The sequence below is a fragment of the Hemicordylus capensis genome, chromosome 1 (genome assembly GCF_027244095.1).
Source record: "Hemicordylus capensis ecotype Gifberg chromosome 1, rHemCap1.1.pri, whole genome shotgun sequence".
Taxonomy (NCBI): Eukaryota; Metazoa; Chordata; class Lepidosauria; order Squamata; family Cordylidae; genus Hemicordylus; species Hemicordylus capensis.
Window position 1 is genome coordinate 403972935 of NC_069657.1, and position 19301 is coordinate 403992235.

At 44.9% G+C, this 19301-nt stretch overlaps 1 protein-coding gene across 8 annotated transcripts in view; it reads left to right on the forward strand.

The window, feature by feature from the left end:
- The window catches only part of BABAM2 (BRISC and BRCA1 A complex member 2), a 224658-nt gene that overhangs the window by 148903 nt on the left and 56454 nt on the right, over positions 1 to 19301 (forward strand). For all 8 annotated transcript variants that reach the window (XR_008318845.1, XM_053305982.1, XM_053305967.1 and 5 more), the window contains exons 9-10: positions 4222 to 4292; positions 7024 to 7106. Coding sequence is in view for 7 of the 8 variants with exons in the window: in XM_053305982.1 (XP_053161957.1) it covers positions 4222 to 4292; positions 7024 to 7106 (154 nt within the window). In the remaining variant the exon portion in view is untranslated. The remainder of the gene's footprint in view (positions 1 to 4221; positions 4293 to 7023; positions 7107 to 19301) is intronic.

The window sequence follows — 19301 nt, forward strand, 5'->3', positions numbered from 1 at the left end:
TGTCCACTCTCTCCATGCATAATTTTTTACTATCATGTCTCCCTGTAGTCACCTCTTTTCTAAACTAAAAAGCCCCAGATACTGTAGCTTTGCTGATCTTCCAACATCAATTCTTGCAATTTTACCTTGAATGGATTTTCTCCTAGTTTTAATAAACACTGTAACATATCAACTCTCACAATACATTCCAGTACCTAATCAAAATATTTAAATCTGTTGTTTAAAGCAATCATTTTATCTAGGGTTGTACATGGTGGTTATCAATGCATATTTTGAGTGCTTTACATTTGGAAGGGGAAAGTGTGTTCCTTTGGGCTTTGTTTTCTCTGTGAGCAGAGAAGGAGTGAACCTTGTTTTCTTTAAATGCAAATGTCTGACCTTTGCTAGGGATGTGCATGAAACCAGTTCAGAGGCCCCTTTTAGGCCTTTGAACTGGTTCAAACAGCAGGTGGTTCCGCCAGTTTGAAGGTGGGGGGTGCAGTTATCCCTCCCTTCACTTTCCCCCCGCCAACACTCCATTTTCTTTCTCCATTTTTCTTTCTCTGTCGACACTCCATTGGGCGGCGGTGTACCTTCCTGATGCCCTGTTGCCCCTTTACTGGAAATAACCGGAAGTATCCTACTTGCCTGCGTGCGCCAGGCACAGGTATGCACGTTACAGGCGGGCAAGCACACGGCGGGCATGTGCGATGTGCGCACGCCCATGCCCGGCGTTTATGATATATCCGGTTACTTCCGGTAAAGGGGGCAATGGGGCGGCAGGGAGGTATGCTGCTGCCCCAATGGACTTTAAGAAAATGGTTACAGTGTTGCAGTGCTTCAACTAATTGCAAAAGGAATGTTCTTGCACAAGGATCCAGTACCTCTTGAAATTCTCAGAAAAGGTAAACTTACATTTAGGCCAAGATCCAAAGAGGTGTTATTTGCCAAGGAGGCATGCTGGGTTGGTATTTTGTGTTCTTCACTCTGTTAGGTCCCCCAACATTTAGGAGCAGCTTTTGGATGCTGCCAGAAGGAGTGGAGGATGCTGCCAGAAAGAGGAAGGAATGTTGCCAGAAGGAGTGGCTGAAAAGAACAGACATGGGCTTTTATTCCTAGATTTATGGTTTTTAAAACAGTAACTGAGGTCAGAGCTTTTAGCCCCACAGTTATCAAATATTCCAAGTTTGCCCTTTATTGTATTCAAATTTTTGTTCTTATTTAAAGGAAGTCCATAAATTATTACTTCTGTGAAATGTGAGTTCAAATGCATTTCTATAATTAAGCTAGAATCTATCTTAAGAGCTGCTTTTATTGTGGCGCTCTGAAGTTTTTCCTTTTTCAACTTTCAAGTATGCAAGGCTGTTCTTAACCTTTTAAAAAAAAACCCCAAAAAACCTTCAGCTAGTTTAACTTTTTTTTTATTCTCAGAGTAGCATTTTAGATCCCACATAAAGCCTCCAAAATAAGAATTTGTTCATAAACTGAAAGAGATCCAATTTTTATAAATAGAATTATTTTATATTGAGAGGGTGTAACATAGCTCTTAGCACTGATTGTATTGTGGTTATTTCAAGTAATTTAGCACCACTGTTTGCCAGCCAAGGTAATCCAACATTAACACAGCCAATACAAACATCATGTATACTTTTGTTTTCTTTCAATCAGTATCAAAGTGTAGAAAGTTGCTATTCTGACACAATAATGTGAAACTAGCTGAACCAGGCGCAGACCATCTGTGCCTCTAGTCTTCCCCTCCGGCTTCCCCACCCCTGCCAAGCCAACTCGCCAGTCGCCACTTTCTCCCATCCACCCGCCGCCGCTTTCTTTCCCCTCCCCCCCACCAGCCTCTGCTTTCTCCCTCACCCCCCTTCATGGCTTTTTCCCCTGTTCGCCAACCCGCCGGTGGCGGTTTTCTCTCCCCCCCCATCCGCCCGCCTCCACTGCTTTTCTCTCCCCCCATCCATCTGCTTCTACTGCTTTTCTCTCCCCCATCCACCCGCCTCCACCGCTTTTCTTCCCCCCCACCGCCACCACTTTCTCTCCACCCATTTGCCCACCACCGCTTTTCTCTCCCCCATCTGCCCGCTCGCCTGCCACCGCTTTTCTCTCCTCCCATCTGCCCGCTCGCCTGCCGCCGCTTTTCTCTCCCCCCATCTGCCCGCTCGCCTGCTGCCGCTTTTCTCTCCCCCATCCGCCTGCTCGCCTGCTGCCGCTTTTCTCATCCCACATCCACCCACTCACCTGCTGCCGCTTTTCTCTTCCCCGTCTATCCTCCCGCCACCGCTTTTCTCCCCCCTCAATACGCCCATCATTGCCGCCGCTTTCTTCCCCCTCTCCTCCTCCCTCCTCACCTTGGCTGGGCCTCTCGCTGGAACTCTCGCAGCGTGTTACGAGAGTTCCGCTGCCAAATCCTGGGCACGCATGCTGGCTAAGATAATTAAATATATAGATATATAGATGGTGTGAGTAGCACTGTAGTCTAGAACGCTTGTCCTGGCATAACATCTCTGCAACATTGCTAAGATAGCACTGTTAATGCTATTATTCTATTAGTATGAATTATTAATAGAATATAAATCATTAAGAAATATATATCAATAGATAATAGAAGACTGTAATGGGACCACAGTATCACAAAACAGATGATATTGTGATGGTACTGCAATCTACATTTTCTACCTGAAGCACTTATGTATATGCATAAAAGGACTCTCATGACTGTATTATCGGTATAATATTTATTTATTATTTATTTATCAGATTTGCCCCAAACTTTCATCTCTGGGCGGTTAACAATTTTGGTACACAACAAAGTGGCTTGGAAAAGCAAGATCCTTTTCCAAGCTTCTCTTGGATATCTAACTTAAAAGTTTTCAAATTCTAGAGGGGTAGCTGTGTTAGTCTGGTGCAGTAAACACCACAGCAGCTTGTGGCACCTTCAAGATTATTTGGTGATTAAGGCATAAAATGGAGCCAGAGTTAAGCCTGGTCTCATGTGACTTCTCCAAGGTTCAGAAGTATTTGCCGTGCTCCCCCAAACACAATAATGCGAGCATCTAAAAACAGAAGAAGAGCCATGTTGGATCAGGCTCAGGAAGGCGCAGAGGGAGGCCAGCAGCGGCCCGGGTTCAGCCCGCTGCTGCGTTCCCCAGTCCCCCCCACTGCATCAGATTCAGGGAGCGAAGATTAGCCACGTCCCTTGCATCTGACGTCAGATGCAGGGGAAGTAATTCAGCTTGTAAATGGGGCCACGTGGCCCCAGTTTGCAAGAAAAATCGGCCAGTGCCGCATTCGCAGTGCGGCTGGAGCGGCAGGGAGAGCCACTCCGGCCGCGCAGCGGATATGGCGCTGGCCGATATTTCTCACAAACAGGGCTACACTGCCCTGTTTGCTAGCCAAAGTACACCCCCGCATTTGACATCAGATGCAGGGGGCAGGGCTGGGGCATGAGGCGTGGCCCCTGGACAGCACTCCAGATTCCTTGAACACTTTAAAAACACTTTTTAAAAGATCGCCTTCTAAAAATCGGCCAGCACCACTTTCGCAGCATGGCCGGAGTGGCTCTCCGTGCTGCTCCAGCCGTGTTCTGAACACGGCACTGGCCAATTTAGCTCGCAAACAGGGCCGCACGGCATATAAATATTCATTGTCGTTATCATCAGTTGAAGACTCCGCATCGCAGCTCTACCCAACATGTTGCCTTACAGGATGGGAGAAGCTATTTTTGCTGCTCTCTCCTCCCTCCAAGAGGCTTTACAACTTCAAGAATACGTCCTTGAGGGGTCCCCTCTCCCCCTCCACTGCTCTTTCCCTTCTTGACAACATCCTGGTTGGAGCTGTGATGCAAACTCTCCTACTGATACAACTCCTGTTATGCAGGTCTAACATTGTACAGAATATGCACCACTATATATATAATACACTAAGGTTGTACGTAGCAAGCCCTGCCCACACAGTGCTTTACCAGTCAGAGGTAACAGAACAGAAGCACCGTAGTGATTGGGCAGTGGGGATTCCATATGCAGATAGGGAAGAGGAGTGGGTAGGGGGTGAGTGAGTGAACGGCAGGGAGGGGGTGAGCGAGTGACTGAGCAGCAGGCAGTACAGCTATAAAATGGGTAAACTGTCACTGACAGGGAGTAAGGAGAATTTCCTAGTAAAATTCCAAAAACGGAATACTTTATAGTGTGGGTAAGCCTGCTCATATCATCATTGATTTGTTCCTTACTTTGTTTTCAGGTACAGTATGTCATTCAAGGTTACCATAAGAGAAGAGAGTATATTGCAGCGTTCCTTAGTCACTTTGGGACGTAAGTCTTTGTCCATCACTCTTTTTAATGGAGTTTTTTTTAATATATAATGTCCCAATTGTGCTCCTAATCCTAGCCAGGTTTACTTTAGTGTGTACTAATCATTTCAATGGATCAAAGTATGCATGTTTAGGATTTCAGTCCTGGCCAGCAGCATCTTTTCACAGTTTCCTCCTTTGTATCGTGTCATTTTAAAAATGACTGTAGCACATGGGATCAACAAAAGCATTTCAATGGAAATTTTACTGATGCCAGCATTTTCACTTGGAAGACACTAGATGTTTCATTCAGTACCTGTAGTCTAAATATGTCAATCTTTATTTAAAAATTTATTTTTTAAAAAATCCTGGCAATCGGTTATACAGTGGCAATATGTTCATGAATTGTACCTTCTCCAATGGTACTACTTAGTAGCTACAGATGATTTAGATGTGGCAAACAGGTACAGTATCTTTTGTTCCAATGTGCACAGGTTGTTGTTTACTGATTTTATGCCTAATACACCTGCTTACATGCCAGAAAACGAGTTCCTGTTTTGACTGATCCCATACGGTCTAACTTGGAAACTAAATGTTAAAACCTAGCAAGTTAGAGCTGCGTTTTGATATGCAGAAAAAATAAGTGTATTAAGAGTGAGGTGTCCTGTGACAATCACATACAGATTTTATAACCTTTAAATGTGAAAGCATGCATTGTGGGTTGTAAATAAATCTGTATATTAAACGTTTCAAAAATAGTAGGGTTAGGAATGCCACCAGACCCACAGGGAACTAGCTGGCTCTTGCATTATGACAGTATTTGTTCTGTCAAATGTTGGCAATGTGGGATTAATTATTGAGTTAGGCCTGAACTTGGACTAGCTGTTAATTGCACACATGTTAGCTGAGTCTCTCTCCAGGTCCAGCCTCTTATGTATATGGTAGTATCATCATCTAAAATCGTCATGGTTGCTCAGGGCTTTAAGGCAATGACTTCCAGAGTTTAAAATGTGCCAAGGGAGGCGAAGATAGTTGCATTTCAAAGGAGGTACAAGTTATCCTGGACCTCTCTCAGTTCTGTGTGTGCCTCAGGTGGGAAAGGCTCATGGTGAAGAAGATGTTCTCTTAACTACCCTGGGCCTAAGCTGTTTAGGGCTTTATAGGTTATAACCAAAACCTTCTATTTTGCCGGGAAACTTATTGGTAGCCAGTGTAGCTCTTTTAGTATAGGAGTAATATGATCTCTTCTATATGACCCAGAGACCAACCTGGCTGCCGCATTCTGTACCAACTGCAGTTTCCATACTACGTACAACTTGTCCATACGTAGCCCCATATAGGCAGCCCCGCAAAGAGCACATTGCAGTAGTCAAGTCGGGAGGTTACCCGCATATGTACCACTATTCTGAGGCCATTTATCTCAAGAAACGGACGCAACTGGCGTATCAGCCAAAGCTAATAGAAAGCACCTTTGGTCACCGCCTCAGCCTGAGACACCAGGGAGAGGTTTGGATCCAGAAGCACCCCCAGACTGCGTACCTGTTCCTTCTGGGGAAGTGTGACCCCATCCAGATCTGGCTGATCTAAATCATTTCCTGAGTTCCAACTGTGCAAATTAAGTGCCTCTGTCTTATCTGGATTCAGTCTCAGTTTACCCCTCATCCAGCCCATCGCAGCCTCCAGGCAGGCATTTAGGGAGGTTATGCCTTCTCCTGATGATGCTGACATGGAGAAATAGATTTGGGTGTCATCAGCATACTGATAACACCCTGCACCAAATCTCCTGATGATCTCTCCCAGCGGTTTCATGTAGATGTTAAAGAGCATTGGAGACAATATGGAGCCCTGGGGGACACCATGTAAAAGTTCCGATTTTGAAGAACAACACTCTCCAAGGGACACCATCTGGAATCTGCCTGAGAGTTAGGAGCAAAACCACTTCCAAGCAGTGCTTCCCACCCCCAACCCCCTCAAACTCTCCAGAAGGATACTGTAGTTGATAATATCGAAAGCCGCCATGAGATCCAAAAGGAGCAACAGAGTCACACTCATTCTGACAGTTCCCAATTGTAGATACGCCATCAGGCCAAGATTATTCATTCCCTCTTAAAGATGCAACTCACCGTGCAACATCATTGTCATAATCAAAAATGTTCTCAAAGTGGTTTACATAGAACAATAATATTATTTAAAAATAATAAATAAGATTGACCCCTGTCCCCAAAGGACTTGCAATCTTAAAAAAAAAAACAACCACCCCACAAGATAGAAATCAGTAACAGCCTCGGGAGAGATGCTGTGGTGCAATTGAACAGGGTCAGTTACTCTCCCCCTGCTATATAAAAAGAGAAGCACCAGTTTGAAAGGTGTCTCTTTGCTCAGTTAGCAGAGGACTAAAAGGTGCAGGAGGGAATCTTTGGAGAGCATATTGCAACAGAAATAACCATGTACCACAGTTCTGGGGAGGAGTAGAATCATAGATTGCATGTGAGAGGTTCTGAGGTTCCCATTAGCCAGGCACATTGCTGAGCATGACGCTGCTCACATATAGATATTTGTAGTAGTACATATGACACACCTGACTGAGAGCCAACAGGGAGAGAGGAATGCATCATTATTCATTATAGCGATCCCTTGTATGCATTCATAAAAAGGTATAGATTCTGCTGCTCATATCAATCTGTTGTGCTGCTTCAGTAGTAATTGCTTATGGTTACATATATATATTTATTTTTTAATTCCTGTTTTTATAGTGGTGTGGTAGAATATGATGCTGAGGGTTTCACGAAACTTACCCTGTTGCTGATGTGGAAAGATTTTTGCTTCCTTGTTCACAGTGAGTAGCTGTTTGCCTTGGGCACAAATGTCTAGCCTCTTGAAGATAAAAACATTCAAAAGGGGGGGAAATTACAGGAACAATTGAAAGGTTGTGGTTATTTTTATTCCATGTCTATGTATTTTTGATGTGGCCCTCACACTTGCAAAGTTCCACCTGCAGTCTGACAAGGGAGATAAGTTATGTATGCAGACTAGCAATATTTCATTGGTTTTAAAATTGTTGTACACAAGAAAGTTGCTTTGAAGGTCACAGTTAAACTTAAAAATAGACAGGGACACCCTGACGCATCTATCTGTTAGCAGGAGGCTATCAAGTCATGCTGCCCTGGAAGTCTCCTATGGTGCTTATCCGTTGTCTTAGTGGTCATGTCTGTGACTCTTCAGAGAGTGTACTAGCTAGCAGATGCCCAGCAACATGGTGTGCCTTTCCAAGAGGAATCCTGTAGAGTAGTATCACCCAAATGTATAGCTGAAAAGTAAAAAAATATATTTTAGCTATTAGTATGCAGGTGAACTGTTCAGATCTCTGCTTCTTCAGTTTTATATCTGGTAAGAGTTGTAAAATATCATTGTGTTAAGTTGGTATTTGCATCATAACTCTACTGTGCTCTATATTAAAGGAAGTGTTAATAGAACTGCTCCAGAGTTCTTGAATAGGACATTCAAACTATTCTTTGGCTTAGCATGGGAATTTGCTTGGCTGGAGGGAGCAGTTCCACTGCAGTGCTTCCAGCTTCTGGGTAAGGGCTGCTCTTTTCTGGTGGCACTCATGATGATTCGCCGAATCATGCATGGTGCAGGCTTTCTTCTTTAAGAAGTTGGCCACAAACTTACTCTCTGTGACTTCCTGCTCCAGCCAATTATTGTGCTCCTGAATATCTTGATTCTGTGCTCCTAAAACCTATGCTTCACTCTTTAAATTCTTTAAGTTGCTCTTCTAAAGTGGTGTTCTCAGTTGCCAACAAATCTCTAAAAGTTTCGGTCTCTCTCACATGCACACACACAACTTTCCAACCTCAGTGCTGTCCTCCTTACTGAGAGCAGTCACCTTGTCTAGCTTTTGGCTCAAAGTTTTCTCTTTCCAAATTCTCACACAACAAGCAAGATTCAACCAACGACCTTCTCCTTTCAGTTCACGAGACCTCAAACAACTTTCTGACCATCTAGATTTCTAAACATAGCCTAGTTACAGCAACTACCAATGCAAAAAGCAAACCAGCAAAACCAAAATCAGACCAGACAAACACAAGTGTCTGGAGTAACCAAACCTGGACATCAAAACAAGATTCTAGTGGAGGAGAGGGAGCGGGGCAAGAACAGTCTTTGGGCTCCATCAAAGACCCAGTTCCAAAGCTAGAGATCATACTCAAAAAGGTTCCCAACGTGGCTATGTACTTCAATGGCATGGAGATTAGAACCAACTTGAGCCAACTGAGGAGGGCCATGAGAGAGTTCCACAAAGCTGCTCACAGACGTGAGTCCTGGAACTGCTTGGTTCTGCCATGTACTCAAGTCTCAAGAATTGGTTAATGGATAGGGAGCTAATTAGGGCAGCACGCTCGCACCTTCTCTAGCCAGTGGCAGGGATTGTCGTGCAACAGGCAAGAGGACTCTCCAGAAGGAAATACTAAAATGCCAAATGGGAGAGTGCTAACTCCCAAATTATGTGGGGCTAAGAGGCTTTTGTGACACAGTGTGTGTCAGGTGCAGCGCTTCTGTAACGAAGGTGGTGAGAACACACATCAAGCAATACACATCTAATTTAGAAGCAACGCAGGAGCTGGGGAGGTCAACTGAGTTAACCAAGCTTGCATGCAAAGGCGGGATGGTGGGGGGAAGAGAGATGAGATTTCCAGAACCAAAACTTGTGTTGCCAAATTTTGGGTCTTCCCCCAATTTCCAGTTAAGGATCCTGCCGTATTGTCCACAGCATCCTCCACTAGATCTGTTTACAGATCTGGGACATAACTATGCCAATTTGGGGAGCTTTCCCCAATTTCAATTAAGAATATTGGGATATCTGCCTGTGTACATTCTCCACCATATCTGTTAGTAGAACTGCTCCAGAGTGCTTGGCCTAGGACACTCCAACTATACTTTCAGCTTAGCATGGGAATTAGCTTGGCTGGAGTGAGCAGTTCCACTACAGTATCGATTTGAACAAGATTTGCATTTTGGAAATGTAGAGGTGTATGGGATCCTTGGGACACGAGGCGGAGGGTCGGGAGGATCGAACCGCTGGCCATGGTGATAGGGAGTCTCAGGCATCCCCGCCGCAAATGGCAGTTGCAGAGCTCCCTTCCATGCTGGCCCATATGGGGAACTGAGGAGACTGCTGCTGCACTCGGCAAGGCCCCACAAGACTTCACAAGTGTCTTGCAGGAGCAAGTGTCTTGCAGGGGGAATCTCACAGGACTTGAGGCTGAAATCTCAGCCGAGATCTCACAAGAACTGCCCCAGTTGTCAGTGGCTTTATAAGAAACAGGTGACCCGTGGTGAGGGGCCAGACAGTGAGGAGGGCTCAGAGGCAACAGAGCCCTATGACTCCTGTTGGAGCTTGGGGGCAGCACCTTGCAAAATGGGGGCCTTGTGATCCTAACAAGCCTGTGGCAGCGGATATAGCCCCAATTCCAGACATTCGCTGAGGCCTGACTGCCTCCAAAACCCCTGTCCTGGGAGCAGGAATCACCGGCTGTGAACGGAGGTGTGACAAGAGGAAACAGATATACAGTTTAAAGTTTTATTTGGGATGAAAACGGAGTACAGGAATGCAAAAGATAGTTAGGCTAAACAATAAAATCTTAACTAATAGTCTCAACCAGAATTCCTCTGAAGGTAATTTATCTTAGTGTCCAAATTATAAGTTGATCAACTTGGTTAAGGTGCTGAGACCGGAGCCTGGCTTAAGGCTTGCCATAGAAAGCACTTCGAGGCAGGGGTAGAGAGAGAGGAAGGAGGTGAGGAGACTCAAAGAGGAAGGAGGTTAGTTTACCTATCCTTTGTCAGTTGGTGTGTTTGGTGCACTTGCAGGTTGGTGCGCTGGCAGGGTCGCCTCATGAGAAAAGGCAGGAAAAAGTAAGGGTGAGGCGCAAATGGCTACCACTCGCACCCTTGAGAACCAGCAGGGTAAAGGTCTGTATAAATTCTGATTCCTAGGCCATGTGGCTTGGCCAGGAGTACTTATACTTCAAAACGTATTTTGGAGGCAATTCCCAAGCCATGCTCTGTCCTTGGAGGGGCAGAAACTCAGGTAGAACAATGAAGGTCATAGTTACATGAACTGGTCAGTCTTGGGTGTGACTTTGCCTAACAAAAGGTAAGAGTAGCTTGTGGAAATGTACTCAGCGAGACACAATGAGAAAGTCTAGACAAGAATAGCTAGACTTAAGGCTTATCTTTGAGATGGAGATGACACTCCAGGTGCAAAGAGATATATTTTGAATTTAGATGGGCTGCCTCCACTCTGGTCATTAACAGCTAATTGATCTATTGATGATGGGTTGGGAAATGCTGCCCTTGTCTGAGTTGCTGCAGAGAGTGCTGGTCATGCTATCTCTTGTGAAAATGGAGAATGCTCTGCCCTTGAGGTGTTCCTTTTGATTTAATTCTACTTGTTGGCTTGTTGCTCTCTCTGGAGATAACAAGAGAGAGGCTACGGGTGGTCTCCTACAGTCTTAACTACTGTGACCTCAGGGTGCCCTGCCCTGTGCTTTGCTCATGCCAAGCAACCAACTGTGAATGTAATCCTGCCTTTTTAGTTTGGTCAGGGTGAAAATCTCATTGTAAACTGCTCATGAACCCATGAAGCAGTGTTGCTGTGATATCAGATTGAGGGGTGCTTTTGGTGTCACCCTGAAATAGAGCTGTTTTGGCAACAGAAGAAAAAGACCCCTAGCTAAGGAAACCAAGTGTGTACTGAGTAATTTAGTAGGTCGTCAGTACCAGTGAGAGGAAGCGAAAGTATTGTGTGCAAACAGCTTGTCTGTTCCTGCTGCAATTCCCCAATCTCTGGTGTACTATACTGTATTATATGATACTTTTATACTATGTTTCAGCAAGAGTCTCAAAGCGGTTTACATAGAAAAAAATTATTATGTGGTGGATCCTTGTCTCCAGGGGGCTCACAGTCTAAATAAATATGCAAAGGTATACATCAGCAACAGCCACTGGAGGGATGCTTTCATGGGGTTAAATAGGGCCAATTTATCTCCTATTCCCTCAATATAAAGAGAATCAATACTTTGAAAGGGGTCTCTTTGCCCTTCCTGCTTGTCAACTTGAAGAAAGAAACAGAGGGTTTAATACTGGCTGCACAAGAACAGGCACTAAGAACAAATGCAATAAGAGCAAAAGTCGAAAAATCAACAACAAACAGCAAGTGCCGCCTTTGTAAAGAAGCAGATGAAACCGTGGACCACCTAATCAGCTGTTGTAAAAAGATCGCACAGACTGACTACAAACAAAGGCATGACAAGGTAGCAGGGATGATACACTGGGACATCTGCAAAAAATACAAGCTACCTGTAGCCAAAATTGGTGGGACCATAAAACTGAGAAATATTATGGGACTTCCGACTACAAACAGACAAATATCTGCCACACAATACACCAGATATAACTGTAGTTGAGAAGAAAGAAAAACAAGTCAAAATAATCGACATAGCAATACCAGGGGATAGCAGAATAGAAGAAAAAGAAATAGAAAAAATCACAAAATACAAAGATCTACAAATTGAAATTGAAAGGCTGTGGCAGAAAAAGACCCAAATAATCCCAGTGGTAGTTGGCGCCCTGAGTGCAGTTCCAAAAGACCTTGAAGAGCACCTCAACACCATAGGGGCCAGAGAAATCACCATCAGCCAGTTTAAAAAAGCATCTTTACTGGGAACAGCCTATATTCTGCAATGATATCTATAATAACAGCAACAACATTGATAATAAAATCCAGCCATCCCAGGTCCTTGAGAAGGACTCGATGTCTGGATAAAACAAACCAGTCAATAACACCTCTCTGACTGTGTAAACAAGAAATAATAATTAATAGTAATAATGATCTTCCTGTTCTGAAGGGGGGGTCACACTTCCCCCAAAGGAACAGGTGCACAGTCTGGGGGTGCTTCTAGATCCGATCCTCTCCCTGCTGTCCCGGGTTGAGGCAGTGGCCAGAGGTGCCTTCTATCAGCTTTGGCTGATACACCAGCTGCGTCCGGTTCTTGAGATAAACGACCTCAGAACAGTGGTACATATGCCGGTAACCTCCAGACTGGATTACTGTAATGCACTCCAATGGATTTTTATGTAACCTATCTTCTTGCAAATAAGACTGTATTTGTTACTACTTATGTCACTAGATTTTGTGCCATTGCATACATGTTTCATCAAGCAATGGCGAAGGCCCCTGTTTAAATCTTGTGATTTAAACTGTTAGGGAAGGATGTCCCTGATTGGTTAAACTTCCTCTACCTAAATGCAACTGTGCTATCTGACAGACTGTACCAGCTTCATTGAATGTCAACTTTGTATTGGAGTGGTGAGGCCTACCACTTGTTCTCTTGACTCTTGTCCAACATGGCTTGTTCTAGCTAGCAGGGAGATTTCCTGGTGGAAATCATAAATGCTTCTCTGAGGGAGGGCAGGATGCCTCCTTGTCTTAAGGAACAATCATTAGACCTCTTCTAAAGAAGCCTGCATTAGATCCCTCAGAGTTGAGCAATTATAGGCCTGTTTCCAACCTCCCATGGCTGGACAAGATAATTGAGAGGGTGGTGACCTCTCAGCTCCAGGCAGTCTTGGAGGAAACTGATTATCTATTTCCATTTCAAACTGGTTTTCGGGCGGGCTGTGGGGTGGAAATTCCCTTGGTCGGCCTGATGGATGATCTCCAATTGGGAATTGACAGAGGAAGTGTGACTCTGTTGGTCCTTTTGGATCTCTCGGTGGCTTTCGATACTATCGACCATAGTATCCTCCTGGAATGTCTGAGGGTGTTGGGGATAGGAGTCCCTGTTTTACAGTGGTTCTGCTCCTGCTTTTCGGGTAGATTCCAGATTGTGTCGATTGGAGATTATTGCTCTTCGAAATCTGAGCTTAAGTATGGTGTCCCTCAAGGCTCTGTACTTTCTCCAGTGCGATTTATTTATTTGATTTTTATACCGCCCTTCCAAAATGACTCTGGGCAGTTTTTAACATCTACATGAAACCGCTGGGAGAGATTATTAGGGGATTTGGAGCTGGGTGTTACCAGTACACTGATGACACTTAGATCTACTTCTCCATGTCAACTTCTTCAGGAGCTGGCATATCCTCCCTAAATGCCTGCCTGGAAGCAGTAATGGACTGGATGAAGGAGAATAAACTGAAGCTGAATCCAGATAAGACAGAGGTACTTATTGTGCAGGGTCAGAACTCTAGAGACAATGTCGAGCTACCTGTTCTAGATGGGGTCACACTTCCCCAAAAGGAACAGGTTCGCAGTCTGGGAGTACTTCTAGATTCACACCTCTCCCTGGTTTCTCAGGTTGAGGTGGTGGCCAGGGGTGCTTTCTATCAGCTCCAGCTGATACGCCAGCTGTGCCCATTCCTGAGATCAATGATCTCAAAACAGTGGTACATCTGTTGGTAAACTCCAGACTTCTGTAATGCACTCTATGTGGGGCTTCCTTTGTACATAGTCCGGAAACTTCAGTTGGTTCAGAATGTGGCAGCCAGGTTGGTCTCCGGGTCATCTCGGAGAGACCACGTTACTCCTTTACTGATGAAGTTACACTGGTTGCCAATAGGTTTCCAGACAAAATACAAAGTGCTAGTTATAACTTTTAAAACCCTAGACGGCTTAGGCCCTGGGTCTTTAAGAGTGTGTCTTCTTCACTATGAGCCCCACTGCCCATTGAGGTCATCTGAGGAGGTCCGTCTCCAGTTACCACCAACTCGTTTAGTGGCTACACAGAGACGGGCCTTCTCAGTCACTTCTCCGAGATTGTGGAATGCGCTCCCTGCTGAGATACGATCCTCCCCATCTCTGGCAATTTTCAAAAACACCTGAAAATCCATCCCTTCACCCAAGCTTTCTCAACTTACTAATTTTTTTTAGGTTTTAATCTCTGGTTTATTTTTAAATTGTTAAATTATTTTAAGTTTTTTGTATAAATTTTTAACTTGTTTTATGCTATTGTTAACCACCCAGAGATAAAAGTTTGGGGCAGTGTACAAATTTGATAGATGATGGTGATGATGATGATGATGATGATGATGATGATGATGATGATGATGCTCAAATCTGGTCAAGTACGATAATAAAGATAGTGGTTGATAATTCAAAGTTGAATTAAATGCAACTCTGTCACTCTATTGGGGTTGCAGCCTAAGTCAAGATCTGGAGCGAGATCCGTTGATGCCCATAAGAATGAGTTCTGCGCCTGTGCAGGAACCACACGGTAGCTATGCCTGAGCTTGTCGAAGTGCCTAGGCCACGCCCCCACGCTGGAGCGTGCTATTTAAGGCGTGCCCTTGGCGCAAAGTCCCTCAGTTCTTTTCCGACCGCCTTTGTGTTTAGACCGCTCGGTCTGCCGCCTCTGCTGTCAGAAAGTTCCTCTCTTCTTCTTAAAGTTCATGCATTTTGACTGACTTCCCAGAATTAGACTTCAGACTGGCTTGATACTCTGGACTTTGATCTGGAACAGACTTGACTATTGAGCTGGTCATGGCTGAGGAGAGAAAATTGTTCAAATGGTGTGAAGGCTGTAGGGCAAAACTCCCCTCAAAAGACCTTCATGACCTCTGTTTATTATGCTTCGGTGAGGAGCACAACGTCTCCTCTTGCAAGATTTGCCTATCTTTCTTGAAACAAACGAGAAAAAAACAGGTGCTTCGCCTTCGGGCTGCTGTTTATGATTAGGTCCTAAGCCCTTCGACTCCGGGCACACCTCGCCCCTCGATATCGATTTCATCTTCAAAAATACCGCTGAGATCAACATTGGCACCTCATCCGACGTCGAGCCGCCACCTCCGGAGATCATCTTCTTCGACCTCGAGAGGTGAGGCTTCGAGGTCTCCTAGAACTGACTCATCGACATCGAAAAAACCTTCGACATCAAGAAGATCTCCCTTGTCGACACCCAAATCGAAGCCATTGGCTTCGACGCCGAAGCCATCGAGCTCGACCGACATCGGGAGGTTCTTCATCTTTTTCCTCCACAAAGTCGACCCATCGCTCGGGTTCTAGAGAGAAGATTCGGTCTCCTTCCAAGAGTCACGATGATGACCTTACTACGTCTCCACCTCGCAAACGTCGTAAGTCTCCGGGCTTGACTTTGGAGCATACCCCGTGGCCATCAAAAGAGCAACCTTTGATGCAGATGCCCCCACCATCTTTGCAGACGGTTCCTTCTATTTTGGACCCGACTACAACACCGGTATCTACCGCTTTGGCTGCACTTGCACCCTCGGCATCGACACTGGTCATCACCGAATCCGGACCGTTGGCACCGACACCAATCTCGATGCCGATAGCAATCTCTCTCTCTCCAGCACTGACACCGCTTGCTTCGGCTTCCCCTTCAACACCAGCTACTGGACTTCTAACTTCTGTACTGCATACCCCAGTCCTCACCACTCAGGTGACTCCTTGATATACAGCCCCTGTCTTTGAGGTCATTGATGTTCGAAGAGGCATTGCCAGCAGCCACTCGCTCACTCCTTTCCTTACTGGATTTGTCATCAAGCAAACGTTCCACGTCCACCTTCAAAGGTTTCTTGCCTTCAGATCCCAAGACGACCCAACAGGTGATGCCTGCCCCTACATCACAGTAGACCCTACCCATGTCAGCTGCCCAACTCCAGTCTCCACTGTCTTGGCATACCTGTGGCTACGCTCACGCTACCATGGGTGCCACGTCGCCGGGAGAACCATATGCTTATCAGGACAATAGGCTCTGGCCTTTGCCTCCAACAAAAGACTTGCAGCCTGCAAGGCCCTTGTACAGCACTGCGGCTACTCAAACCTACACTTTAGGAATGGTGCAGCATTCCTCCCAAACATCTGGGGTATCTACCCGCTCAACTGCCACTTAGACGGACACCCTTCCACTACCCTCTGTACCTGCTATGAATACAGCAGGTACTCAAACTAATGTAACTACAGATGGAGACAGACCTCCACCATGCTCCCCTTCTGAACATTATGGGTCTTCTGACTTTGAGTCAAACTCAGATGAGGACAGCAACATTGTGGACCCACCTGTTGATGTAGCTCCTCCCACGTATATTTCCCCAAACGATGAGCTTAAAGCATATCATAAGCACATTTGTGTCATGGCAGATACCCTGGGACTGGATATTCGCTCCCATCTAGCAACAATCGATGATCCAGTATATAACTTTATGCTCCAGTCCCAATCTACTGCTCCTGTGGCGTTGCCCATGTTACCAGTAATTACCACAGCTGCTAAATGCGCCTGGGAGGTGCTCCACATTTCTACGCCCACTTCAGAAAAACTTGAAAGCCTTTACTGGGTACAAGACAAGGACAATGAATACCTATTAAAGCACCCGGCACTTAACTCTTTGGTTATTGATTGTGCCTCATCCTCAAAGACGGGCAAGCGTCACACGGTACCCCCTGACAAGGAGGGTAGGAAGTTAGACCTAATTGGAAGGAAAGTCTACTCTACTTCTTGCCTCTCCATAAAGGTGGCTAACTACATGGTCTGCACGGCTAAGTACACCCATGGCCTTCTTGAAAAAGACCTGGATGTAATGTCCATACATGATTTCCAAGCCAAGTTCCGCCAGACCTTGGAAAGCTCTGGGGACCTGACTCGTCGCCAACTCAGCATCACCAAACACTTGGCAGAAAGTGAGTCTCAGGCCATGACAGCCGTCATTACTCTGCGCAGACACGCCTGGTTGAGGTCTACGGGCCTCCAGATGGACATGAAAGACAAAACTGAAGGTTTCCCTTTTGATGGTTCAGGCCTCTTTAGTGAAACAATGGATGCTACCATGGAGCAACTAAAGAAGTCAAAATTTACAGCCAAGACCTTCACTACCACATCTTCAACTTCTTCACAAGCATCCAGATACCAGCCGAACTATGGGAAATATCGACCTTCTTTCAGAGGTCATGATCGCCGAGACTTCAGAAAACCCTATTCTACTTACCAAAAGCGGGCATTCCATCAGAAGTCAAAAACATCCCACTCCCAGCGTTCAAAGGCACAGGATACCCAGAAGCATCTTTGAGATTCAGGTTCACCCATTGACACCTCTCTTCTCCCCTTTCCCACCAGCGGGGGTCTTAAAATCTACTTCGACGGATCATCCCATCATTCCGTCCCAGCCTTCCATCAAGCTGGCCAGCCATGCCCCCGCACGGCACCACCTAACATCAGACAAATGGGTCCTGAAAATTGTAGCAACGGGCTACACACTTGAATTCAAGACCACACCTCGCTTCACGAGAATGAGATTCCCCCCCTCCTTCAGATCTTCTATGGGAAGAGGTGAAGGAACTTCTGGAGAAGGGGGCGATAGCCCCGGTGTCGTGGGCAGACAGGCAGGATGGATTCTACTCCCGTTATTTTCAAATCCCCAAATGGGATGGGGGCATCCGGCCCATCATGGATCTCTGTCACCTAAACAAGTTCATCAGCGCCAGGAAAATCCGTATGATGGCGTTGCAGCACATCCTGCCTCTCCTCCAAGGAGAACAATGGCTTGCAATACTGGACCTCAAGGACGCTTATTTTCATATCGGTATACGTCCATGCCATCAGAAATATCTACGTCTTACCATCAGCCAGCAAGTGTACCAATACAATGTATTGCCCTTCGGACTATCCACCTACTTACCATGGATGAACTCACCTTTTACCTGGATGGTCGTCCTCCACGGCAGTCGTCCAAGAACTGAGGGACTTCGCACCAAAGGCACGCCTTAAATAGCACGCTCCAGCGTGGGGGCATGACCTAGGTGCTTCGACAAGCTCAGGCATAGCTACCGTGTGGCTCCTGCGCAGGTGCAGAACCCATTCTTATGGACATCGACGGATCTCTACCAGATCATCAGTTACAGGTAAGCAACATGTTTTTCTTGTTTCCACCATATTCTTCTGTACTGCATATGACAAGTCACTTTCCCATTCTCAGCATAGCTCTGACAGGCATAGCATTTTTGTTCTGCAGAAAATGGCATCCTATGTGAAAGAGGGTAGTCTGCATGGCGCGTTTGAGTGAGGGATTGGATCTGCTCATTTGTTTTCATCAAACTAAACTGTGTGTGTGTTTTGCTTTTTAAAAATACTCACATATTGTATTTAAACTTACTTAAGATTCAAATGTTTGAAGTCAGAGAGATTCTGAAATATTTGCTCATTAAAATTTAGATGACTGTGCTTCACGGGAGTCAAAATTCAGTCTTCAATAACTGGCATTTTTAACGATAAAATAATATTTTGAGCTCTCACTTTAATTAATTTAAAGCTCTTGAGATAAATTTATTTCAGTTGAATAGCTTGTCACTATCAATTAATCCTGTGGCCTTAGACCTCAGACAGTAACTTAAACATGCAAGTTGTTGCATCTCTAGGCTTTGTTGAATACCCCAGGGCAAACCATTTCAAGAAATAAAGGAGATTGCAAAGAAAGCATTCAAGCCTGCACTTCATTTCTAAAATAATGTGATATTGGCTTTCATTTCTAACGTTTACTTTAACATAAAATATTTAGCAGCATACATGGCGTTGCCAATACTTTCAGAATAAAACACAGTGTATTATATTGTCTGCAGGAAAGACAAACGCAGAAAAATTGCAAAGGTATAAACCTACAAAATATATCAAGGCATGATCTGGCGTCACTGCTATGTTTTTAGGCAACACCATAGTCTAGGTGTTATGCAAACAAATGTAAATTTGTATTTCTAGACAAAATTTCACTTTTTAAAATGAGGTTTAAAATAATAGCATATCAGTGAGTTTGTTTTTTGTTGATGAAATGCACAACTGTATATACGTTTCTTATTTGAATCAAAAATAGGAACAAAGTGAACAAAAAGGAATATAGTAAACAAACTAGAATCTAATGTTCTCTTTTAAAATACAGTATGGGTGGATCATGTAATTTTGACTAGCTAAGGACATGATCATTAAATTATAAAAATGTTGCTTAAATCTGTCAGATCAGAAAGGAGATATGG